At 39.3% G+C, this 19,505-nt stretch overlaps 1 protein-coding gene across 9 annotated transcripts in view; it reads left to right on the forward strand.

Annotated features, from left to right (window-relative positions):
- The window catches only part of FNDC3B (fibronectin type III domain containing 3B), a 468,247-nt gene that overhangs the window by 211,132 nt on the left and 237,610 nt on the right, over nt 1-19,505 (forward strand). For all 9 annotated transcript variants that reach the window (XM_079921937.1, XM_079921936.1, XM_079921939.1 and 6 more), the window contains one exon: nt 6,225-6,300. In XM_079921937.1, the coding sequence (XP_079778063.1) occupies nt 6,225-6,300 (76 nt within the window). The remainder of the gene's footprint in view (nt 1-6,224; nt 6,301-19,505) is intronic.

The raw sequence follows: 19,505 nt of genomic DNA on the forward strand, positions 1-19,505 counted from the left end.
CTTTCAGATTTTTCATCATTAGTGTATAGGAATGCAAGAGATTTCTGTGCATTAATTTTGTATCCTGCAACTTTACCAAATTCATTGATTAGCTCTAGTAGTTTTCTGGTGGCAGCTTTAGGATTCTATGTATAGTATCGTGTCATCTGCAAACAGTGACAGTTTTACTTCTTTTTTTCCAATTTGTATTCCTTTTATTTCTTTTTTACTCTGATATCCGTGGCTAGGACCTCCAAAACTATGTTGAATAAGAGTGGTGAGAGTGGACATCTTTGTCTTGTTCTTGATCTTAGAGGAAATGCTTTCCGTTTTTCACCATTGAGAATGATGTTGGCTGTGGGTTTGTCGTATATGGCCTTTATTATGTTGAAGTAGGTTTCCTCTATGCCCACTTTCTGGAAATTTTTTATCATAAATTGGTGTTGAATTTTGTTGAAAGCTTTCTCTGCATCTATTCAGATGATCATATGGTTTTTATTCTTCAGTTTGTTAATATGGTGTATCACATTGATTGATTGCCATATATTGAAGGATCCTTGCATCCCTGGGATAAATGCCATTTGATCATGGTGTATGATCCTTTTAATGTGTCGTTGGATTCTGTTTGCTAGTATTTTGTTGAGGAATTTTGCATCTATATTCCTCAGTGATATTGGTCTGTAATTTTCTTTTTTTGTAGTATCTTTGTCTGGTTTTGGTATCAGGGTGATGGTGGCCTCGTAGAATGAGTTTGGGAGTATTCCTTCCTCTGCGATTTTTTGGAAGAGTTTGAGAAGGTTGGTGTTAGCTCTTCTCTAAATGTTTGATAGCATTCACCTGTGAAGCCATCTGGTCCTGGACTTTTGTTTGTTGGAAGATTTTTAATCACAGTTTTATTTTCATTACTTGTGATTGGTTTGTCCATATTTTCTATTTCTTCCTGGTTCAGTCTTGGGAGGTTATACCTTTCTAAGAATTTGTCCATTTCTTCCAGGTTGTCCATTTTATTGGCATAGAGTTGCTTGTAGTCTCTCAGGATGCTTTGTATTTCTGTGGTGTCTGTTGTAACTTCTCCTTTTTCATTTCTAATTCTATTGATTTGAGTCTTCTCCTTTTTCTTGATGAGTCTGGCTAAAGGTTTATCAATTTCGTTTATCTTCTTAAAGAACCAGCTTTTAGTTTTATTAATCTTTGCTATTGTTTTCTTTGTTTCTATTTCATTTATTTCTGCTCTGATTTTTATGATTTCTTTCCCTCTGCTAACTTTGGGTTTTGTTTGTTCTTCTTTCTCTAGTTCCTTTAGGTGAAAGTTTAGATTGTTTATTTGAGATTTTTCTTGTTTCTTGAGGTATGCTTGTATAGCTATAAACTTCCCTCTTAGAACTGTTTTTGCTGCATCCCATACCTTTTGGGTCATCGTGTTTTCATTGTCATTTGTCTCTAAGTATTTTTTGATTTCCTCTTTGATTTCTTCAGCGATCGCTTGGTTATTTAGTAACATGTTGTTTAGCCTCTGTGTCTTTGTGGTTTTTTTCCATTTCTTTTCCCTGTAATTGATTTCTAATCTCATAGTGTTGTGGTCAGAAAAGATGCTTGATATGATTTCAGTTTTCTTAACTTTACTGAGGCTTGATTTGTGACCCAAGATGTGATCTGTCCTGGAGAATGTTCCATGCGCAGTTGAGAAGAAGGTGTAATCTGCTGTTTTTGGATGGATTGTCCTATAAATATCAATTAAATCTATCTGGCCTACTGTGTTATTTAAAGCTTTTGTTTCCTTATTAATTTTCTGTCTGGATGATCTGTCCATTGGTGTAAGTGAGGTGTTAAAGTCCTCCACTATTGTGTTACTGTCGATTTCCTCTTTTATAGCTGTTAGCAGTTGCATTATGTATTGAGGTGCTCCTATGTTGGGTGCATATTATTTATAATTGTTATATCTTCTTCTTGGACTGATCCATTGATCATTATGTAGTGTCCTTCCTTGTCTCATGTAACATTCTTTATTTTAAAGTCTATTTTATCTGATACAAGTATTGCTGCTCCAGCTTTCTCTTGATTTCCATTTGTATGGAATATCTTTTTCCATCCCCTCAGTTTCAGTCTGTATGTGTCCCTAGGTCTGACGTGGATCTCTTGTAGACAGCATATATATGGGTCTTGTTTTTGTATCCATTTAGCAAGCCTGTGTCTTTTGGTTGGAGCATTTAATCCATTCACGTTTAAGGTTATTATTGATATGTATGTTCCTATTACCATTTTCTTAATCGTTTTGGGTTTCTTTTTGTAGGTTCCTTTCTTCTCTTGTGTTTCCCATTTAGATAAGTTCATTTAGCATTTGTTGTAGATCTGGTTTGGTGGTGCTGAATTCTCTTAGCTTTTGCTTGTCTGTAAAGCTTTTGATTTCTTCATCAAATCTGAATGAGATCCTTGCCGGGTAGAGTAATCTTGGTTGTTGGTTTTTCCCTTTTATCACTTTAAGTATATCATGCCACTCCCTTCTGGCTTGTAGAGTTTCTGCTGAGAAATCAGCTGTTAACCTTACGGGAATTCCCTTGTATGTTATTTGTCGTTTTTCTCTTGCTGCTTTCAGTAATTTTTCTTTGTTTTTAATTTTTGCCAATTTCATTACTATGTGTCTCGCTGTGTTTCTCCTTGGGTTTATCCTGTATGGGACTCTCTGTGCTTCCTGGACTTGGATGGCTCTTTCCTTTCCCATGTTAGGCAAGTTTTCGACTATAATCTCTTCAGATATTTTCTCGGGTTCTTTCTCTCTCTCTTCTCCTTTTTGGACCCCTATAACGCGAATGTTCTTGCATTTAATGTTGTCCCAGTGGTCTCTTAGGCTGTCTTCATTTCTTTTCATTCTTTTTTCTTTATTCTCTTTTGCAGCAGTGAATTCCATCATTCTGTCTTCCAGGTCACTTATCCGTTCTTCTGTCTCAGTTATTCTGCTATTGATTCCTTTTAGTGTATTTTTCATTTCAAATCTTGTATTGTTCATCTCTGTTTATTTATTCTTTAATTCTTCTAGGTCTTTGTTAAACATTTTTTGCATCTTCTTGATATTTGCCTCCATTCTTTTTCCGAGGTCCTGGATCATCTTCACTATCATTATTTTGAATTCTTTTTCTGGAAGGTTGCCTATCTCTACTTCATTTAGTTGCTTTTGTGGGGTTTTGTCTTGTTCCTTCATCTGGTACATAGCCTTCTGCGTTTTCATCTTGTCTGTCTTTCTATGAATGTGCTTTTTGTTCCTCAGGCTGCAGGATTGTAGTTCTTGCTTCTGCTGTCTGCCCTCTGGTGGATGAGGCTATCTAAGAGGCTTGTGCAATTTTCCTGATGAGAGGGACTGGTGGTGGATAGAGCTGGGTGTTGCTCTGGTGGGCAGAGCCCAGTAAAACTTTAATCCACTTGCCTGCTGATGGGTGGGGCTGTGTCCCCTCCCTGTTGGTTGGTTGGTCTGAAAAGACCCAACACTGGAGCCTACCCCGGCTTTTTGGTGGGGCTAATGGCAGACTGTGTGAGGGCTCATGCCAAGGAGTACCTCCCAGAAGTTCTGCTGCCAGTGTCCTTGTCCTCATGGAGAGACAGAGCCACCCCCCGCCTCTGCAGGAGACCCCCCAATACTAGCAGGTAGGTCTGGTTCAGTCTCCTGTGGGGCCACTGCTCCTTCCCCTGGGTCCCTAAGCACACACTACTTTGTGTGTGCCCTCCAAGAGTGGAGTCTCTGTTTCCCCCAGTCCTGTCGAAGTCTTGCAGTCAAATCCCCCTAGCCTTTAAAGTCTGATTCTCTAGGAATTCCTTCTCCCGTTGCCAGACCCCCAGGTTCGGAAGCCTGACGTGGGGCTCAGAACCTTCATTCCAGTGGGTGGACTTGTGTGGTATAAGTGTTCTCCAGTTTGTGGGTCACCCACCCAGCAGTTATTGGATTTGATTTTAATATGAATGCGCCCCTCATACCATCTCAGTATGGCTTTTCCTTTGTCTTTGGATGTGGGGTATCTCTTTTGGTGTGTTCCAGTGTCTTCCTGTCGATGATTGTTCAGCTGTTAGTTGTGTTTCCAGTATTCTCACAAGAGGGAGTGAGAGCACGTCCTTCTATTCTGCCATCTTGAACCAATCTGTCCAGTAAATATATTTCTTGAGCACTTATTCTGTGTCAGATCTTGCCCTTACAGAGCCTAGATTAAAGGAAAGACAGACACAAAAATAATTGCTTAGTTAATTAATTGCAATTGTAAATTTTAGGAAGGAGTAGAGTTTTGTTTGTTTGTTTTTTGAGAACACATATTACAAGACCTGGCCTGTCCTGAGAGTCAAATACCACTTCTTAATCTGGCAAGGATGAATGGGCGTTAGCTGGTTGAGGAAGGAATAAGGTGGGCAGAGATGAAGGAGTGCAGAGAGAGCATTGCAGACAGGGAACAGTATGCTTGATGGTTTTGAGGCAGGGAGGAACAAGGCTTGCTCTAAGAACTATAAGATGAATGTGACACTGACATCCTTCCAGTTTCTAGAAATATACAGTCATTATTTTAATAGTGTTAATGTTGCACATGTTAATTTTTTTAAAAATTTCAATAGGTAAAATTTAATACTTATTCATGATTTTTTAAATACATGTATGTTTTGATGAGGATTATTAAAACACACACAAACACACACAAACACACACACCTAGCATCACACTTAATGGTAAAACTGATGCTTTCCTGCTGACAGGCATGGTCACAAATGGTCATGAACAAGAGAAGAATGTCTTCTATTCAACATTGTCCTTGAGATCTTAATCAGGTTTTTTTAAAATTTATTTATTTTTGGCTGCGTTGGGTCTTTGTTGCTGCGCGCAGGCTTTCGATAGTTGCGGCGAGCAGGGGCTACTCTTTGTTGCGGTGCGCAGGCTTCTCATTGCGGCGGCTTCTCTTGTTGCGGAGCATGAGCTGTAGGCGCGTGGGCTTCAGTAGTTGTGGCTCACGGGCTCTAGAGCGCAGGCTCAGTAGTTGTGGCACACGGGCTTAGTTGCTCCGCAAAATGTAGGGTCTTCCCAGACCAGGGCTCGAACCTATGTCCCCTGCACTGGCAGGCGGATTCTTAACGACTGCGCCACCAGGGAAGTCCCTCTTTGGGAGAGGTACTGAATAGGAGGGGCAGGGGTCTTGTAGGGTGCTGAGAATAATTTCTATTTGATTGTGTTGTGAGTATATGAATGTATACGTTTCTATAAGTTCTTCAAGCTCCATTCTTCTGATCTGTGGACTTTATTTATATGCACGTTATACCTGCTAGTGTTGGAGGGTCTCCTGCAGAGGCAGGGGTGGCTGTGTCTCACTGTGAGGACAAGGACGCTGGCCTCAGAAGTTCTGGGAAGTATTTATTCCTTGGCATGAGCCCTCCCAGACTCCGCCATTAGCCCCACCAAAGAACCCAGGTAGCACACCTGGTAATTTTTAACTACAGTTTTTTAAGCTTTGTTATATCCTTTAATTTATATTTATATATAAATTAGTGATTTTTTTTTTTTTACTTTTGTTATCTAAAGGAACTAAATGAGATTAGAACTTAAAACTGAGGTTCTTAAAAGAACATACTTTGCCATGGCATCCGTGGTTTAGTCTTTCGGAAGTTGTCTTCTGATAACTAAATATCTATGTTATATGACTAAAACACTGACATTTAGGTAATAGATTCAAAAATTTGTGTGTGTGATGGGTCTTATTTGTAATATTTATTTTATACTGTTCATTGTTATTTCCAGGTTCTATACACGCTTTTTTTTCCCCCCAAAAAACATTTTTCTTATAAATTGCTTTCTATTGTTACACAGTAGAGTCAGGTCAGTAATAGATACTTGGGAATGGTATGCAACAGTGTTAGGTCAGAAACTCATTTCTCTTTCAATTTTCCTTTGTAAGTTATAGTTCCTGGTTCTTTTTCTTCTTTAATTGTTGTTTCTGGTTTAGTGAAAGAAAAAAAGGAATTGTCTGAAAGAAAAGGTATCTTAACATTGGTTTTTTTTTTTTTTTTTTTTTTTAGTTATATAGCATAAGCAACACAGGAGAATTCACTTAGCTAAATTCAAATGCATGAACTTACCCCCCTCAAATTTGAACCATATCTAAGATATATCCTAAGTTTTGTGTTTATACAAGATTCTGTGCCACATACTTCTTATCTAGTACATAAATTTAGGTAATGAAACCGTTGAAGAGTATTAAATTGAAATTACTGTGTTATTTTGGCAGGTTATTCTCGTTCAAGTTAATCCAGGTGAGACTTTTACAATAAGAGCGGAGGATGGAACACTTCAGTGCATTCAAGGTAAGGAAGTTCTTTGTAAGCCTTCTAATCAAAGAAGTTTTCCTTTATTTATTATTTTATAGAAGTAGAGTTTATCTCTGAGTCTGCATGTGATTTTCTAGAAGTTAAATTTATCTTGGATTTTTTGGGTTTTTTTGTTTTTGCTTTTATTAGGGGCTCCTTAATGCTGATGTGGGCCTGTGATATATAAGTGACAAAGTTAAATATCTTGAGTAGTCTATTGACTTTTAAGTGAATTAAATAAACTTGGGAAAGCTTGCATTGTTTTCATGTATTATGGAACTTGGTAGTCCTGAAAAATGCAGAGATTTTTAAGAGAGCTTAAAATTCCAGATGAGAACAGCAAGTACTTTTTCAAATTAGGTAAAAGTTTCAAATACATATTGTGATGCTATCCAAATGATTTTTTTAGGGGTAAAAATATGGATTAAATATCTGTTATTTATTACTGAGTAACAAATTACTTAAATTTAGTAGCTTAAAACAGTTCTTGTCTGCAGTTTCTGTGGGTCAGGAATTTAGGCACAGCTTAGCTGTGTCCTATGGCTCTGGGCCTCTCGAAATGCTAAAATCCAGGCGTGGGCTACATAGAGCTGCAGTCACTGTGAGGCATGTCAGAGTGTCAGTCTGTTTCCAGGCTCGCCTGAGTGGTTGTTGGCAGGATTTAGGTTTTTTTTGTGGGCTAGTGGCAGGCGGCTTCCCTCTGTTCCTTGCTAAGTGGCCTCTCCATGGGGATGCTTACATTATGGCAGCTTCATCGGAGCAGGGACTAAAGGGCAAGAGGGAGTGGTATGTCCAGCCCACTCCAGAAAGGGGATTACACAGAGTATGAACACCAGCAGCCAACTTTTAGAAAGCGGCCCACCACCGTCCACCCTCGGCCCTGAGTAATTCATGTCTCTCCCGTATGCAAGATACGCCCTCCTAAGATCTCCAAAACTCTTATTCCAGTACAGCATCAGCTCAGAGTCCAGAGTCTTGTTACCTAAATAAGCTCCAGGAGTAGGTGAGGCTCCTTGGGTGTAGTTCTTTAAGTACCGCTCCTAGGGCATTTCAGTTAATTTCTAGTTTGTGTAATACCGGTGCCTCTTCTCTATAGTTCACTAAGGAAAGAAAGACGCTTAGGTACTCTGATCCCTATGGGGTTCTGTGTAGGAAGATCAATCCAGATACGGAGTTAGTGTACAAATACTGCTGTGTTGGAGGCACTGTGTGACAGCTCTTTTTGGCAGTGATTGGGATTATAGGGCAGATGGTAAATTGGCCTGTAATTGAGTTCAATACTAGGTTATTGATTAGACTGGAATCTGACCAGAGGTCTTACTTTAATACTTGGGCTTGCTCACCAATATATAAAGAAAATGAAGGGAAATGCCCTTTAGTTTTAGTTTTCCATAATGAGCTGCATGGAAAAAGTTGATCTTCGTATTGTTTTGCATAATAGCAGAGTGTGCTGCTGTGTCGTTTCATTACTTGTTTTTGTAACTATAAGAACAAAAATTTAGGAAAACAATTAAAACTCATTAGGCTAGAATCCTAGTGAGTTTTTTTTTTTTTTTCCCACAAGGCATGTCTTTTATTTTATTTTTATTTTATATTTGTGTATAGTTGATTAACAATATTGTGTTAGTTTCAGGTGTACAGCAAGATGATTCAGTTATACATATACATATATCTATTCTTTTTCAATTCTTTTCCCATTTAGGTTATTACAGAATATTTAGCAGAGTTCCCTGTGCTATACAGTAGGTCCTTGTTGGTTATCTATTTTAAATATAGTAGTGTGCCAATCCCAAACACCCCTAGTGAGTTTTAATTGCAGTTAATCTGAAATGGTTTAACCATTTTATTAATGGTTTTTTTCTGATCGCATTCATTGTGTCCCTGAAATTGATCTTGGTGTTCTAAACCATTTAAAAACCAAACCTAGTCTTCAGTGATAGATCACACAAAGGAACTTCAGGAAAAAGAAGAGAGAAAAATATTTTAAAATAGTATGGGTTACAGAATCTTCTACCTACTTGTAGAACTGTAACAGATATTATCAACAAATAAAACCCCAAGATTCACTCTGTATCTTAAAAAAAAAAAAATCACACTAGTAAAACTAGATGAAAAGTTATTTTACCTACATAGAATGAAGCTGGTGTTTCCAGTTCAGTAAGAAAATAGGTGAGCTTCTGGTCATGGTAACATTGGAAGCTTATGCTTTGGCTAGAAGACTGTGTCCCTCTACAGCTGAGTATGTGTAATAGAGTCTATAAAAGCAAATTGCTGAATGGATCAACATACATAAAATCCACTTTTTCATGCCACCTGCTTTTACTTTTGGTGTCTGAAGAGTGTGTGTGTGTGTGTTCATCTAGTTAGCCTCTTCCTCACTTTTTGTGGGTCCAATTCGTAACTGGCATACTCTGCAGGGAATTTAGCAAGTATATTGCTCTGTCCACAATGGAAGCTTTGTATTTATTCATGATGGTACTTGGAGATAAGTGACACTAACACCCCTTTCAGTGATTTAAAAAAATGCCATTCACTAAAGAGGAATTGTAGAGCCATTTATCTTTGGCTTACTGAGCCTTCCTATTCTTTGTTCTCTTCTGAACACCCAGGTACTGTGGTTATCTTTATTTGGACATGTTGGTACCTGGCCCAACTAATTGAAATGACACAGGACAGGATGAGGGTGACCTGGAACCCCAAGTGGTTTGCTAGGGCTTGGGAGGCCCTGGGACAACAGGATCAACTGCAGGAACTGGAAGGAACCCCAGTCCAGACCCATTGTTGGCCACTCATGCATAACTGGCAGCCACTCAGCCCAGGTGCTCTCATCCCCCCCTTCATCTGAGTTCCAGTGTGAGTTAATGAATGCTTCACTCCAGGTAGGCAGAGCATATCAACATAGAATGTGGGAATAGGCAATATGTTTATAAATTCCAACACAAGTTGGTATTATCCTTTCACTGTGATTAACATCCCTATCATTGCTAATATTTATTCAACTCTTAGCCTTATGCATTCTCTCATTGAATGGGTATGACAGATACACATGAGGAAGCTGAGACCTGTAGAGGCTAATTCACACATCTAAAGTCATATAGTGCAGCTACATATAAAAGAATGAAATTAGCACACTCCCTAACACCATACACAAAAATAAACTCAGAATGGATTAAGGACCTAAATGTAAGGCCAGACACTATAAACTCTTAGAGGAAAACATAGGCCGAACACTCTATGACGTAAATCACAGCAAGATCCTTTTTAACCCACCTCCTAGAGAAATGGAAATAAAAACAAAAATAAACAAATGGGACCTAATGAAACTTAAAAGCTTTTGCACAGCAAAGGAAACCATAAACAAGATGAAAAGACAACCCTCAGAATGGGAGAAAATATTTGCAAATGAAGCAACTGACAAAGGATTAATCTCCAAAATTTACAAGCAGCTCATGCAGCTCAATATCAAAAAAACAAAAAACCCAATCCAAAAATGGGCAGAAGACCTAAATAGACATTTCTCCAAAGAAGATATACAGACTGCCCACAAACACGTGAAAGGATGCTCAACATCACTAATCGCTAGAGAAATGCAAATCAAAACTACAATGAGGTATCACCTCACACTGGTCAGAATGGCCATCACCAAAAAATCTACAAACAATAAGTGCTGGAGAGGGTGTGGAGAAAAGGGAACCAACCCTCTTGCACTGTTGGTGGGAATGTAAATTGATACAGCCACTATGTAGAACAGTATGGAGGTTCCTTAAAAAACTAAAAGTAGAATTACCATATGACCCAGCAATCCCACTGTTGGGCATATACCTGGAGAAAAGCATAATTCAAAAGAGTCATGTACCACAATGTTCATTGCAGCTCTATTTACAATAGCCAGGACATGGAAGCAACCTAAGTGTCCATTGACAGATGAATGGGTAAAGAAGATGTGGCACATATATACAATGGAATATTACTCAGCCATAAAAAGAAATGAAATTGAGTCATTTGTAGTGAGGTGGATGGACCTAGAGTCTGTCATGCAGAGTGAAGTAAGTCAGAAAGAAAAAAACAAATACCGTATGCTAACATATATATGGAATCTAAAAAAATAAATGGTTATGAAGAACCTGGGAGCAGGACAGGAATAAAGACGCAGACGTACAGAATGGACTCCAGGACATGGGGAGGGGGAAGGGTAAGCTGGGACAAAGTGAGAGAGTGGCATGGACATATATACACTACCAAATGTAAAATAGATAGCTAGTGGGAAGCAGCCGCATAGCACAGGGAGATCAGCTCCATGCTCTGTGACCACCTAGAGGGGTGAGATTGGAAGGGTGGGAGGGAGATGCAAGAGGGAGGAGATATGGGGATATATGTAAATGTATAGCTGATTCACTTTGTTATAAAGCTGAAACTAACACACCATTGTAAAGCAATTATACGCCAATAAAGATGTTAAAAAAAATAGTAAAGTCATCTAGTGAGAAACAGCAGAGCTCTTTATTGCCTTGCTCCGTGGCTTTACGTCAGGGAATCATGAACTCAAATCGACTCCATTTTCTTGGGCACGTGACAAGAGCAAGATGGGTTCCTATTCCTGGAGTAACAGGATTCTGGGAAGGCTGCTAGGTGAGTACTCAGGTGACCAGAATGAGATAGAGATGGTTTGCAGAGCAAAAGTGGATGGTGGAGACTGGGTCTTTGGAATAAGACAGGTACCCTGTTAACAGAAGTGGGAGCAGGATAGTTCGATACAGGGAGTATTGATTTAGAAGTCCTTAAATTATCTCTGTCCAGAGTCAGGATTGGGCCCAGAGTTGGGCTGAGCTTCTAGGTGGGGCTTCCAGCTTCAGTTGCTGGAAGAGGAGGGGTACAATGGTAGAGGACTGGTTAGGAAAGGATCTGAAATTGAGTCATATTGTAATGGAAACTTCTAAAAGAAGCATTTGTATTTAAAGTTAAGAGAATGAAGCTCTAGCTGTGCTTTTTCAACACCAGCCGGCAGATGGGGAGGTGTTTTTTCGGCGGGGAAGGGGAGTGCGCCTTCCGGGAAAGTTTGAAGTCATTCCCATTGCTTACACCGTGGTTGAAACTGTCAGCTTGATAGCTTTGCTATTGCAGCACTAGCCAGCACGGTAAGAATTGCTGGGGGCTGGGGGGTGGGGTTAGGGGGAGGGAGTGGAGCTGGTTGCAGGCCTTCCTGGAAACTTTGAAATTACACCCTATGAGGTCAACCTCCTCTGCTTGTAGTCGAATTTGTCAGCCTTATAATTTTCTCTATAGGACATTTATGACATCACTAGAAAGACCCCAGAAGCTCATTGTGGTGCCATGAAAAGGCAGTCTGGAAATTCAGAGCACATCAGTGTAAAGCATATGGTTACTCTGGGGAAAAAACAAGCGTTTGTTTTCATGGGAATGTCCTTGGTGATAAAGGAAGAAAAACACAGGAAACATACAATATGCTGTGAAAGCAGATTCATTTCTAATGGAATATTTCTCAATATTTCCATGAAACATGAATCATAGGTCTTGAAGGGGCCACAGAAGGTCATAGTTTATTCTTACTTGGAGGCAGCACTATACCTATGGCATCCTAGACAAAAGATTTTTCTTTCCTAGGCCAGGTGAAAGTGTATAAGGAGCTAATTGTAAGGGAAAAAAGAATCTTAGCAATCAATATGAATTTTTTCCTTCGGTGAAATTCAGGAATTAATAGAGGGCAGCTGCAGGTCTCTCCCATTATTTTCATATCCTTGTCTGGGCTGAGGTGCTGGCAGTGCAGCCTTCCTTCCTGTCCATGCATGCCATCTTTTTATCTGGGCCATTTCTTTGCTCCCTGTAAAACGCTTCAGCCAAAACAAATACCGCACTTCCTTTAAGCTCTAGGCTCTCTCCTTCGGCAGGGGTCCCCCCCTTCCCCCCAGACCATTTCAGTCCATTCTGACCTTTCTCTGCGTTCCTGGAGGAGCAGGTAGAGGTAGCACTGCATGTAACTATCTGGTTATATGTGTAAACCTTTCCTTAGCCCTTGAGTTAGACTGTGAGTCCAGTTGTGACAGGAAACAGTGTATCCTCCACCCTACCTACCTCCAGCCACACAGCCTGACAATAATTACTGACTACTAGGCCCTTGACTAGCTCTGGCATTACATCCGATGTGATGATTTTTCTTTTAACTTTTACTATTGTGCCGGGAACTTGAAGATATTTAGTTAAGTGCTTTTAGGGGCCTTTAAAATCTCTATAGAATAACTTTCAAATTTCAAATCACATTATAATTAAAGGTTATCAGTTTCCTTTAAAAAAAATGTGGAAGTCTAAAGAACTTTCATATTAACCAGTAGTAATGCTGCAGTTTTTGTCTTTCAAGACTTATATTTCACATCATGAGCCTGAAGAAAACAGGTGAATGTCCTGGTGATAACAGCAAACAACAGGCTGAAGTGAAATGCTTGGGAATCACCATTATTCTAATAAAGAATAATATTTAAAGATATCTGATTATTAATGTTTCTTGTCCAGAATAATCTAGACATCTTTAAAAAGATTATTTACTCGGCTCATTTGTGGTAAGTGAGTAGAGACCTTGAAATGACAGCAGAATGTATGGCAGGAGGGAAACTTGAGGAGAGCCTTACTCTGAGATGGCTGTAGTTTGGGTCTGTCAGAGTGTGAGACTTTCTCCCTCTCCTGCTTACTCTCCTTAAGCCTTCTTCAGCTCCGTGTCTAAGTCCCCCTGCCCCACTGAGTGTGGGAACCGTATCATTGATGAACAGCATGCTCTGCTCACAGGCCCCTGTGAATGACACCATTGAGAGCCGTTCCACATTTTTGAATCTCCTCGTTTGTCTCCCACCCCACTCCCTGCCATATTCAGACTCCAGACTGTCACTGGGACCTTAAAGTTACTTTTTTTTCTCACTTGGTACTTTAAGTGCATTTATTAGACTTGGTTGGCACATTAAAACACCAACCTGTCATTCTTTCTAAGAATTTTATGACAGATCCTATGGACTCTCTTTGTCTCTTGCTTTGTTGATTGAGAAATGACTTGAGTGATGTCATAGGTAGGGCTTGCAAGCTGAGGTAGACTGTCATTTCACAAGCAAAGCTTCTATATGGTCTATGCCTTTAAAGAAAACTCTGCATATAAGTGAGAAATTCCTATTTTACTGGCTTACAACCAAGGAAGAGGACCTGTTGCAAATGAAGTCTGTCTCCTAAGAGTGATTGAACCCTTGCCCTGGCTGAAATTTGCAAACAAGTCTTTTATCCAAACTATTTGGGTGAATTTTTTTTTTTTTTTTTTTTTTTTGCGGTACACGGGCCTCTCACTGCTGTGGCCTCTCCCGCTGTGGAGCACAGGCTCTGGACGCGCAGGCTCAGCGGCCATGGCTCTCAGGCCCAGCCGCTCCGCGGCATGTGGGATCTTCCCGGACCGGGGCACGAACCCGTGTCCCCTGCAACGGCAGGCGGACTCTCAACCACTGCACCACCAGAGAAGCCCTATTTGGGTGATTTGAAAGTGAACTTACTGTCCTATGACTGCCTTTAAATAGTTTAGAATCTTTGCAAACTTTCATTACATTGAATATGTAATTAATTGTTATTTGACTGTATGTAATTAGTTATGGAAAGTCTGTACTATAAGGCAAAAGATTTTTTCCTGTTACAATTTTCTTATTTTGAGATCTTCTTTTTCTACACAAGAAACTGCTTTGAAACCCCCTTTTGCATTTGGGGGTTTGTGAGGGATCGCTAATCTGAAATGTTACTGTGAACAGTTAAGGCCTCACTTGAGAAAATCTTTTAGAATTGAAAATACCGAGTTTTTGTCCAGGCTAGCCCCAGTGTCCTGCCCATCTTTCTGACTGATCCAGAGCTGTATTTGGTAAGACTTAATACATAAGTTTCCAGTGAGGCTCTAGGCTGAGAGAATCTGAGTTTCTAGGAAGATCTGAATTATTCCACCAATGTGCCAGCTCATTTTATAACTTAAATATTAGATTTGGGACAAATCAGTCTCTTACCTGTGTGTGTGTAATATTGATGAAATGTTGATGAAAAATCACTTTTAGCATTTTGGAGAATACCTGATCTCTGAAGTGTTTGAGAGCCTTATTCTGGGCATGATGATTTGCCTTTTTTCTCATCCATGGACATGCATAGCTGTTTGTGCAAATAGGAGTTCTGTATGCTGACCTGATAGGCCCCCTTTCAGACAATAGCTTGCTGCCGAGTAACTGGAAGTTTCCCACCAGAGTAGTCTCCATAAGGGTCGGTGAGTACTGATGGGCCCAGAGCAGAAAGTCCAGTTTATGAAGGGGGTGGGAGGAAAGTCTGTGATGATAAGTGTGGCTGTCATCATGCTGGGACTGAGTAATGTCATGAGACTGGGTTACATCAGTATCAAACCATGCTGCATCTCAAGGGAAAATTCCCAGTGTGTCTGCTGCTTTCTACCCTTCCCATTTATCTCGATTGTTTTTAGCTATTGTTACATATCCATAATTAGGACAAAAACTTTACACAAAATTATATTGTCAGACTTTCTTTGGCCTTTTTCTTCAAGTAAAGCTTGAGTGATTTAATTGTTAGACGTTATAAAGGTTATGTTCTAAGAGTAAAGGCTCTGTAGTGAGAATCCCTGGTTGTTTGCTAGATAATGGTTAGACTCTTAGCCTCAGTTTCTTTCCTCTCTTAAAATGGGGTTAGTGGGAATACCTATCCAGTAAGGTTGTGAGACATTCCATTGTAAGTACCAGCATCATCATCATCATCATCTAGTAATGTACACAGCTTTGCTGATTATTTTTGTTCGAAACAGATGCCATAACCAATCGTGGGCAATGACTTGGTTATCAAAGTTCGAGCCTCCATTTCTTTGCCTACTTAACAGTAGGCTTGCTCTCATGGGTTGATGGTGATGGCAACATTTCAGACATTTCAGATGAAGGTTTATGGGGTTGTATGTATTGTTCAGATAAAGGATTGTGGATAAAACAGTGGTTCCACTGTTTCATGCATTTAAAGTAAGTGTTGTTGTAGTTGAAGCTTCAGTTGTTCCTTTTATTTTGGATGATAAGCTGTTAACTCACACTATGCTTGAGAGGCCGTATTCAGACAGGCCTATAAAGTGGTTCCTGTGGGTATGCCTTCCGTCCTTTAGGCCTTGTCGTTCACATTTCAGTTAAACTCCATACTTCTTTAATCTTTATTTAATGTGTCGTGCTCTTAGGCAGTACTGAAGAGGCAGTAAGGCATATTGGTAAGATCATTATGGGTTTTTGAGTAAGATTGGCTGACTTAGAAGTCCCCTGCGTATTAGATGTGTATCGTAAAAGCAGTTACTTCTCTCCATCTACACCTAATCTGTAAAATTGGAATAATAATATCGGTCTTAAAGAATTGCTATGGGGATTAAATGACATATTGGGTAGAAAACACTTAGAACAGTTTCTAAGGCAATGTAAGGGTCCAATAAATAGGAACCATTATTAGGCTCCCAGTCTCCATTACGGCTAGACGTTGAACCACCGTTTATTTTTGTTACTTGTCAGTTTAAAGCATTTCAGGGAAGACTCTGTGAACTTGAGGTATTGGTTAGGAGTTTTCAGATGTCTTCACATTTTAGTCGTACTGCTTCATAATATGTTTAAAAATTATGCAGTGGGAGTTTAGCTTCTGTGCCCTTTTTGTCTTTCAGCCTTGTTCAGCAGTGGTTAAAATGTCATTTCTGAGGGTACCACTGCTTGGAGTTCCTTAAATGTCACAGATCTTTGCATGACAGATAATTCTGAAGAGCTAACTGTCACATTACCTCGATTGTCCACCACATTTTATTTCACAGCTTATAATCTTTTAGTTCTTGCTTTATTCTTTCTGTATTTTTTACCTTTGTGTTTTACACTTACAATTTGAAATGGAAAATTTCATGTTGGAGGTGTCTGTAAAGGGTTCTTCAAGGGTAGGGGTCAAATCTTAGTGATCTTTGTATCCCAGTGCCTATCCAGCACCTCCTAGATGCTCAGAAAAGAGGAAAGTCATTTCCTGATTTACTGCTAAAAAATCATGTCAAAATCATGGAAAAGTCTCATAGTTAATTCACAGAGGTAATTTTTTGTTTTTGTACTTAAGTAATTAAGTTTGGTTATTTTTACTCTCCGTTCCTCGAATTAAGATAATGAATGCAGGTATGAGTTTGTTTCCAAAAACACACAGTAATTCTGAAGAAGTCCAAAATATTGGTTAGCTCCCTTACTTGTAAAAAGCGTGAAGGAGTGATCATTATATCCATTCTTTTGATAATCTTTTTCTTTTGTGAGGAGTAAGCTGGGAACACCTTGGAAAATATTTTTAAGGCTATTTAATAGTGAAAGATAGACCAGCTTTATCTTTTATATTATTAGCAAGTAATTTAGATTGTTCATTAGTATTTTATTGTTTTCGTGTAGTTAAAAATTATAGCATTTATCTGTAGCAGGAAACTCCATGTCAGACCCAGGAATAAACAGAGTACACGTTAAATTGTAAACGAGTCTGGTTACTGAAGTAAATGGAGTTGGCAGGCAGGAGGCGAAGAGAGCCTGGGTGAGGGCATTGGTGGTGGGTGTGGAAGCAGGAACAGAAATTTGAGATGTTTAGGAGATAGTCATGACTTGCTGACCAGTGGGACACACACTGAAGAGAGGGAGTGAGCTATGCACTAGATGTTGTATGTTTCCCTAAGATAGGTGGAATCCGGTCCTTTAGAAAAATGTTTGTCCTACAGTGTAAACAATAGTTTACAAACTAAACATTTTGTATTCACTCTGTCCTAATTGGACAAGCATTAGGATTAACAAAAAAGGATAAAAAGATGCAAACTTTTTTCTTTCTTTAAGTAAGTGAGTTTTTTCTGCTCATCAACTTGGGTATTGCTTCTTGGAGGAGAGTTTTCAGTGACTTGGAAGGTATTTTGCACACTATTTTTTGAAGATATGAAGACAGTTGGGTAAAAGGGGAGTGTGTTTTAATACTTCCTTCTGGACTCATCTAAATATGGAGAAAACTGGCCTCAAAACTGCCCACAGGGACTTCCCTGGTGGCGCAGTGGTTAAGAATCCACCTGCCAATGCAGGGGACATGGGTTCGAGTCCTGGTCCGGCAAGATCCCACCTGCGGCAGAGCAACTAAGCCTGTGCACCACAACTACTGAGCCTGCGCTCTAGAGCTCATGAACCACAACTCCTGAAGCCTGGTCGCTTAGAGCAGGTGCTCCGCAACAAAGAGAAGCCACTGCAATGAGAAGCCTGCGCACCGCAACAAAGAATAGCGCCCACTCGCCGCAACTAGAGAAGGCCCGCGCTCAGCAACAAAGACGCAACGCAGCCAAAAATAAATAAGTAAATAAATTTATTCAAAACAAAACAAAAAAACTGCCCACATCAGCGACTTCCCTTTATGCTCCTAGTTGGGGGTTCTTTGCATATACCCACATTTCTTGTGTGGCTGCATAACACTCCCCAACCCTCTTTAGCAATTGGAGGGAAAAGTTGAGGTGTTGAAAACTCTTCAGGTCTTTTTGTGTCTGAGTTAAAATGGAAGTGTTCCATAATTCAAATATAACATCTTTATGGACACTTTGTATATGGCAGTGCGGCAGAGCCAGAATTAACAGGCTTTGTGGGATCTTTCTGGCTATAGGAGTTTCAACATTTTCACTTAATTTAAAAAGCTTCCAGTTATTAGCAAATTAAAATTTCTGTTCTGAACTGATAAGAAGAGGAGGCAAAACATCAGGGGAAGAAAAGTCTTTGGGAACAGAAGTGGAAACTTAAAAAGATAAATATAAGCATTATTCTTAGTGTGTTTTTGAGTGAAAGTGTTATTCTATTAGAGGATCGACTAGATGAATTTTATGTTTTGTTCTGCAGTTCTCAGTAAAGTGGATATACACACTCACACATTATCTCATATAGATGTCAAATTAAACTCTGCCTGTTCGTGGCTTGAAGCGCCAAGTCTTTAACTGTTGTCTGAGGTTGGATTATTTTGGTTATCTGGGATTGGATCTTTTAACATCGGTCAGTGTGTCTTATGCTAGATCCAGCAGTGTCAATTTTCTGTGCCTGCTGTACCAGGATACAAGCATTGCAGACAACACGTGTACTTTGGCACAGCTGGAACTTGTCTCCTCCAATTGAGGAAGAACAGTCTTTGCAGGCAGTATAATCAAACCTTTATACTTAAATTGCCTGAGTGTAAGCATTGAAATAGTCACAAAATGTTAAAGTACAGCAAAAGTGTGGCTTGTTATACCATAAATTAGAAACCAAGATCTGAGATTAATTAGTTAATTTATTCTCAGTGATCCAGACATTTCTTATTCTGTGGGTCAAGCATTCACATTTTGAATGACATAGTTCTTGCATCATATGCTTAAGGTAAAGAACATCTCTAACACCTCAGGATTTTAAGGCTGGTTGTATTAACATTAGTGGTTTGTAACTTTTGCACATCAGAATTACCTGGGGAACTTTAAAAAAAAAAATGCACAAGTTGACCTCCAGGCTAATTGTAGGGAATTGTCAGATTGTCTAAGCCAAGGGGAACTGTCAGATTGTTTTGGGGGCAAGACCTTGGCATTAGTTTTGAAAAGCTTCATAGGTAATTTAATACGCAGTGGAGACTGAGAATTTCTGGTTAACCTAACCCTCAGGATAGTTTAAGAAATTCTCATGGTGTGTTTTCCCAAGTACATCACACTGCACATGCTGTGTACCTGTCTGTTCATCCAGGTTAGTCTTCTTTAAGAATGTTTACAAAGTGCTTAAAGATCGTTTATCTTGTAATCATATACTTATTAATAAGTAAGCTGTATGTGGTGGTTGTTTTTATTGAACCTATTAACTGAAATGGCTCTTTTTGTTATAAACATCTGTAAGTAGTAAATAAGGGTCATCAAACAGAAATTTGAGTTTATTCCTTTCAGCAGAGAATAGATCTATTTTACCTTCAGTTAGATGTAAACACAACAGCTCACCTATTATAAACTGTTAAAATTCAAAGTTGATTAAAATAGGTAAAGATTGTACAGGGTGGATGAAGCAGAAAAAGTGAGATGAGAAAATAACTATCTTACATCTTGCTGCTTGCAGAAGCTGCTTTTAGCACTCTTTCCACTTGACTCTGTGGACGAATTGGGCTGAAACTATTGC

The sequence above is a fragment of the Stenella coeruleoalba genome (genome assembly GCF_951394435.1).
Source record: "Stenella coeruleoalba genome assembly, chromosome: 5".
Classification (NCBI taxonomy): Eukaryota; Metazoa; Chordata; class Mammalia; order Artiodactyla; family Delphinidae; genus Stenella; species Stenella coeruleoalba.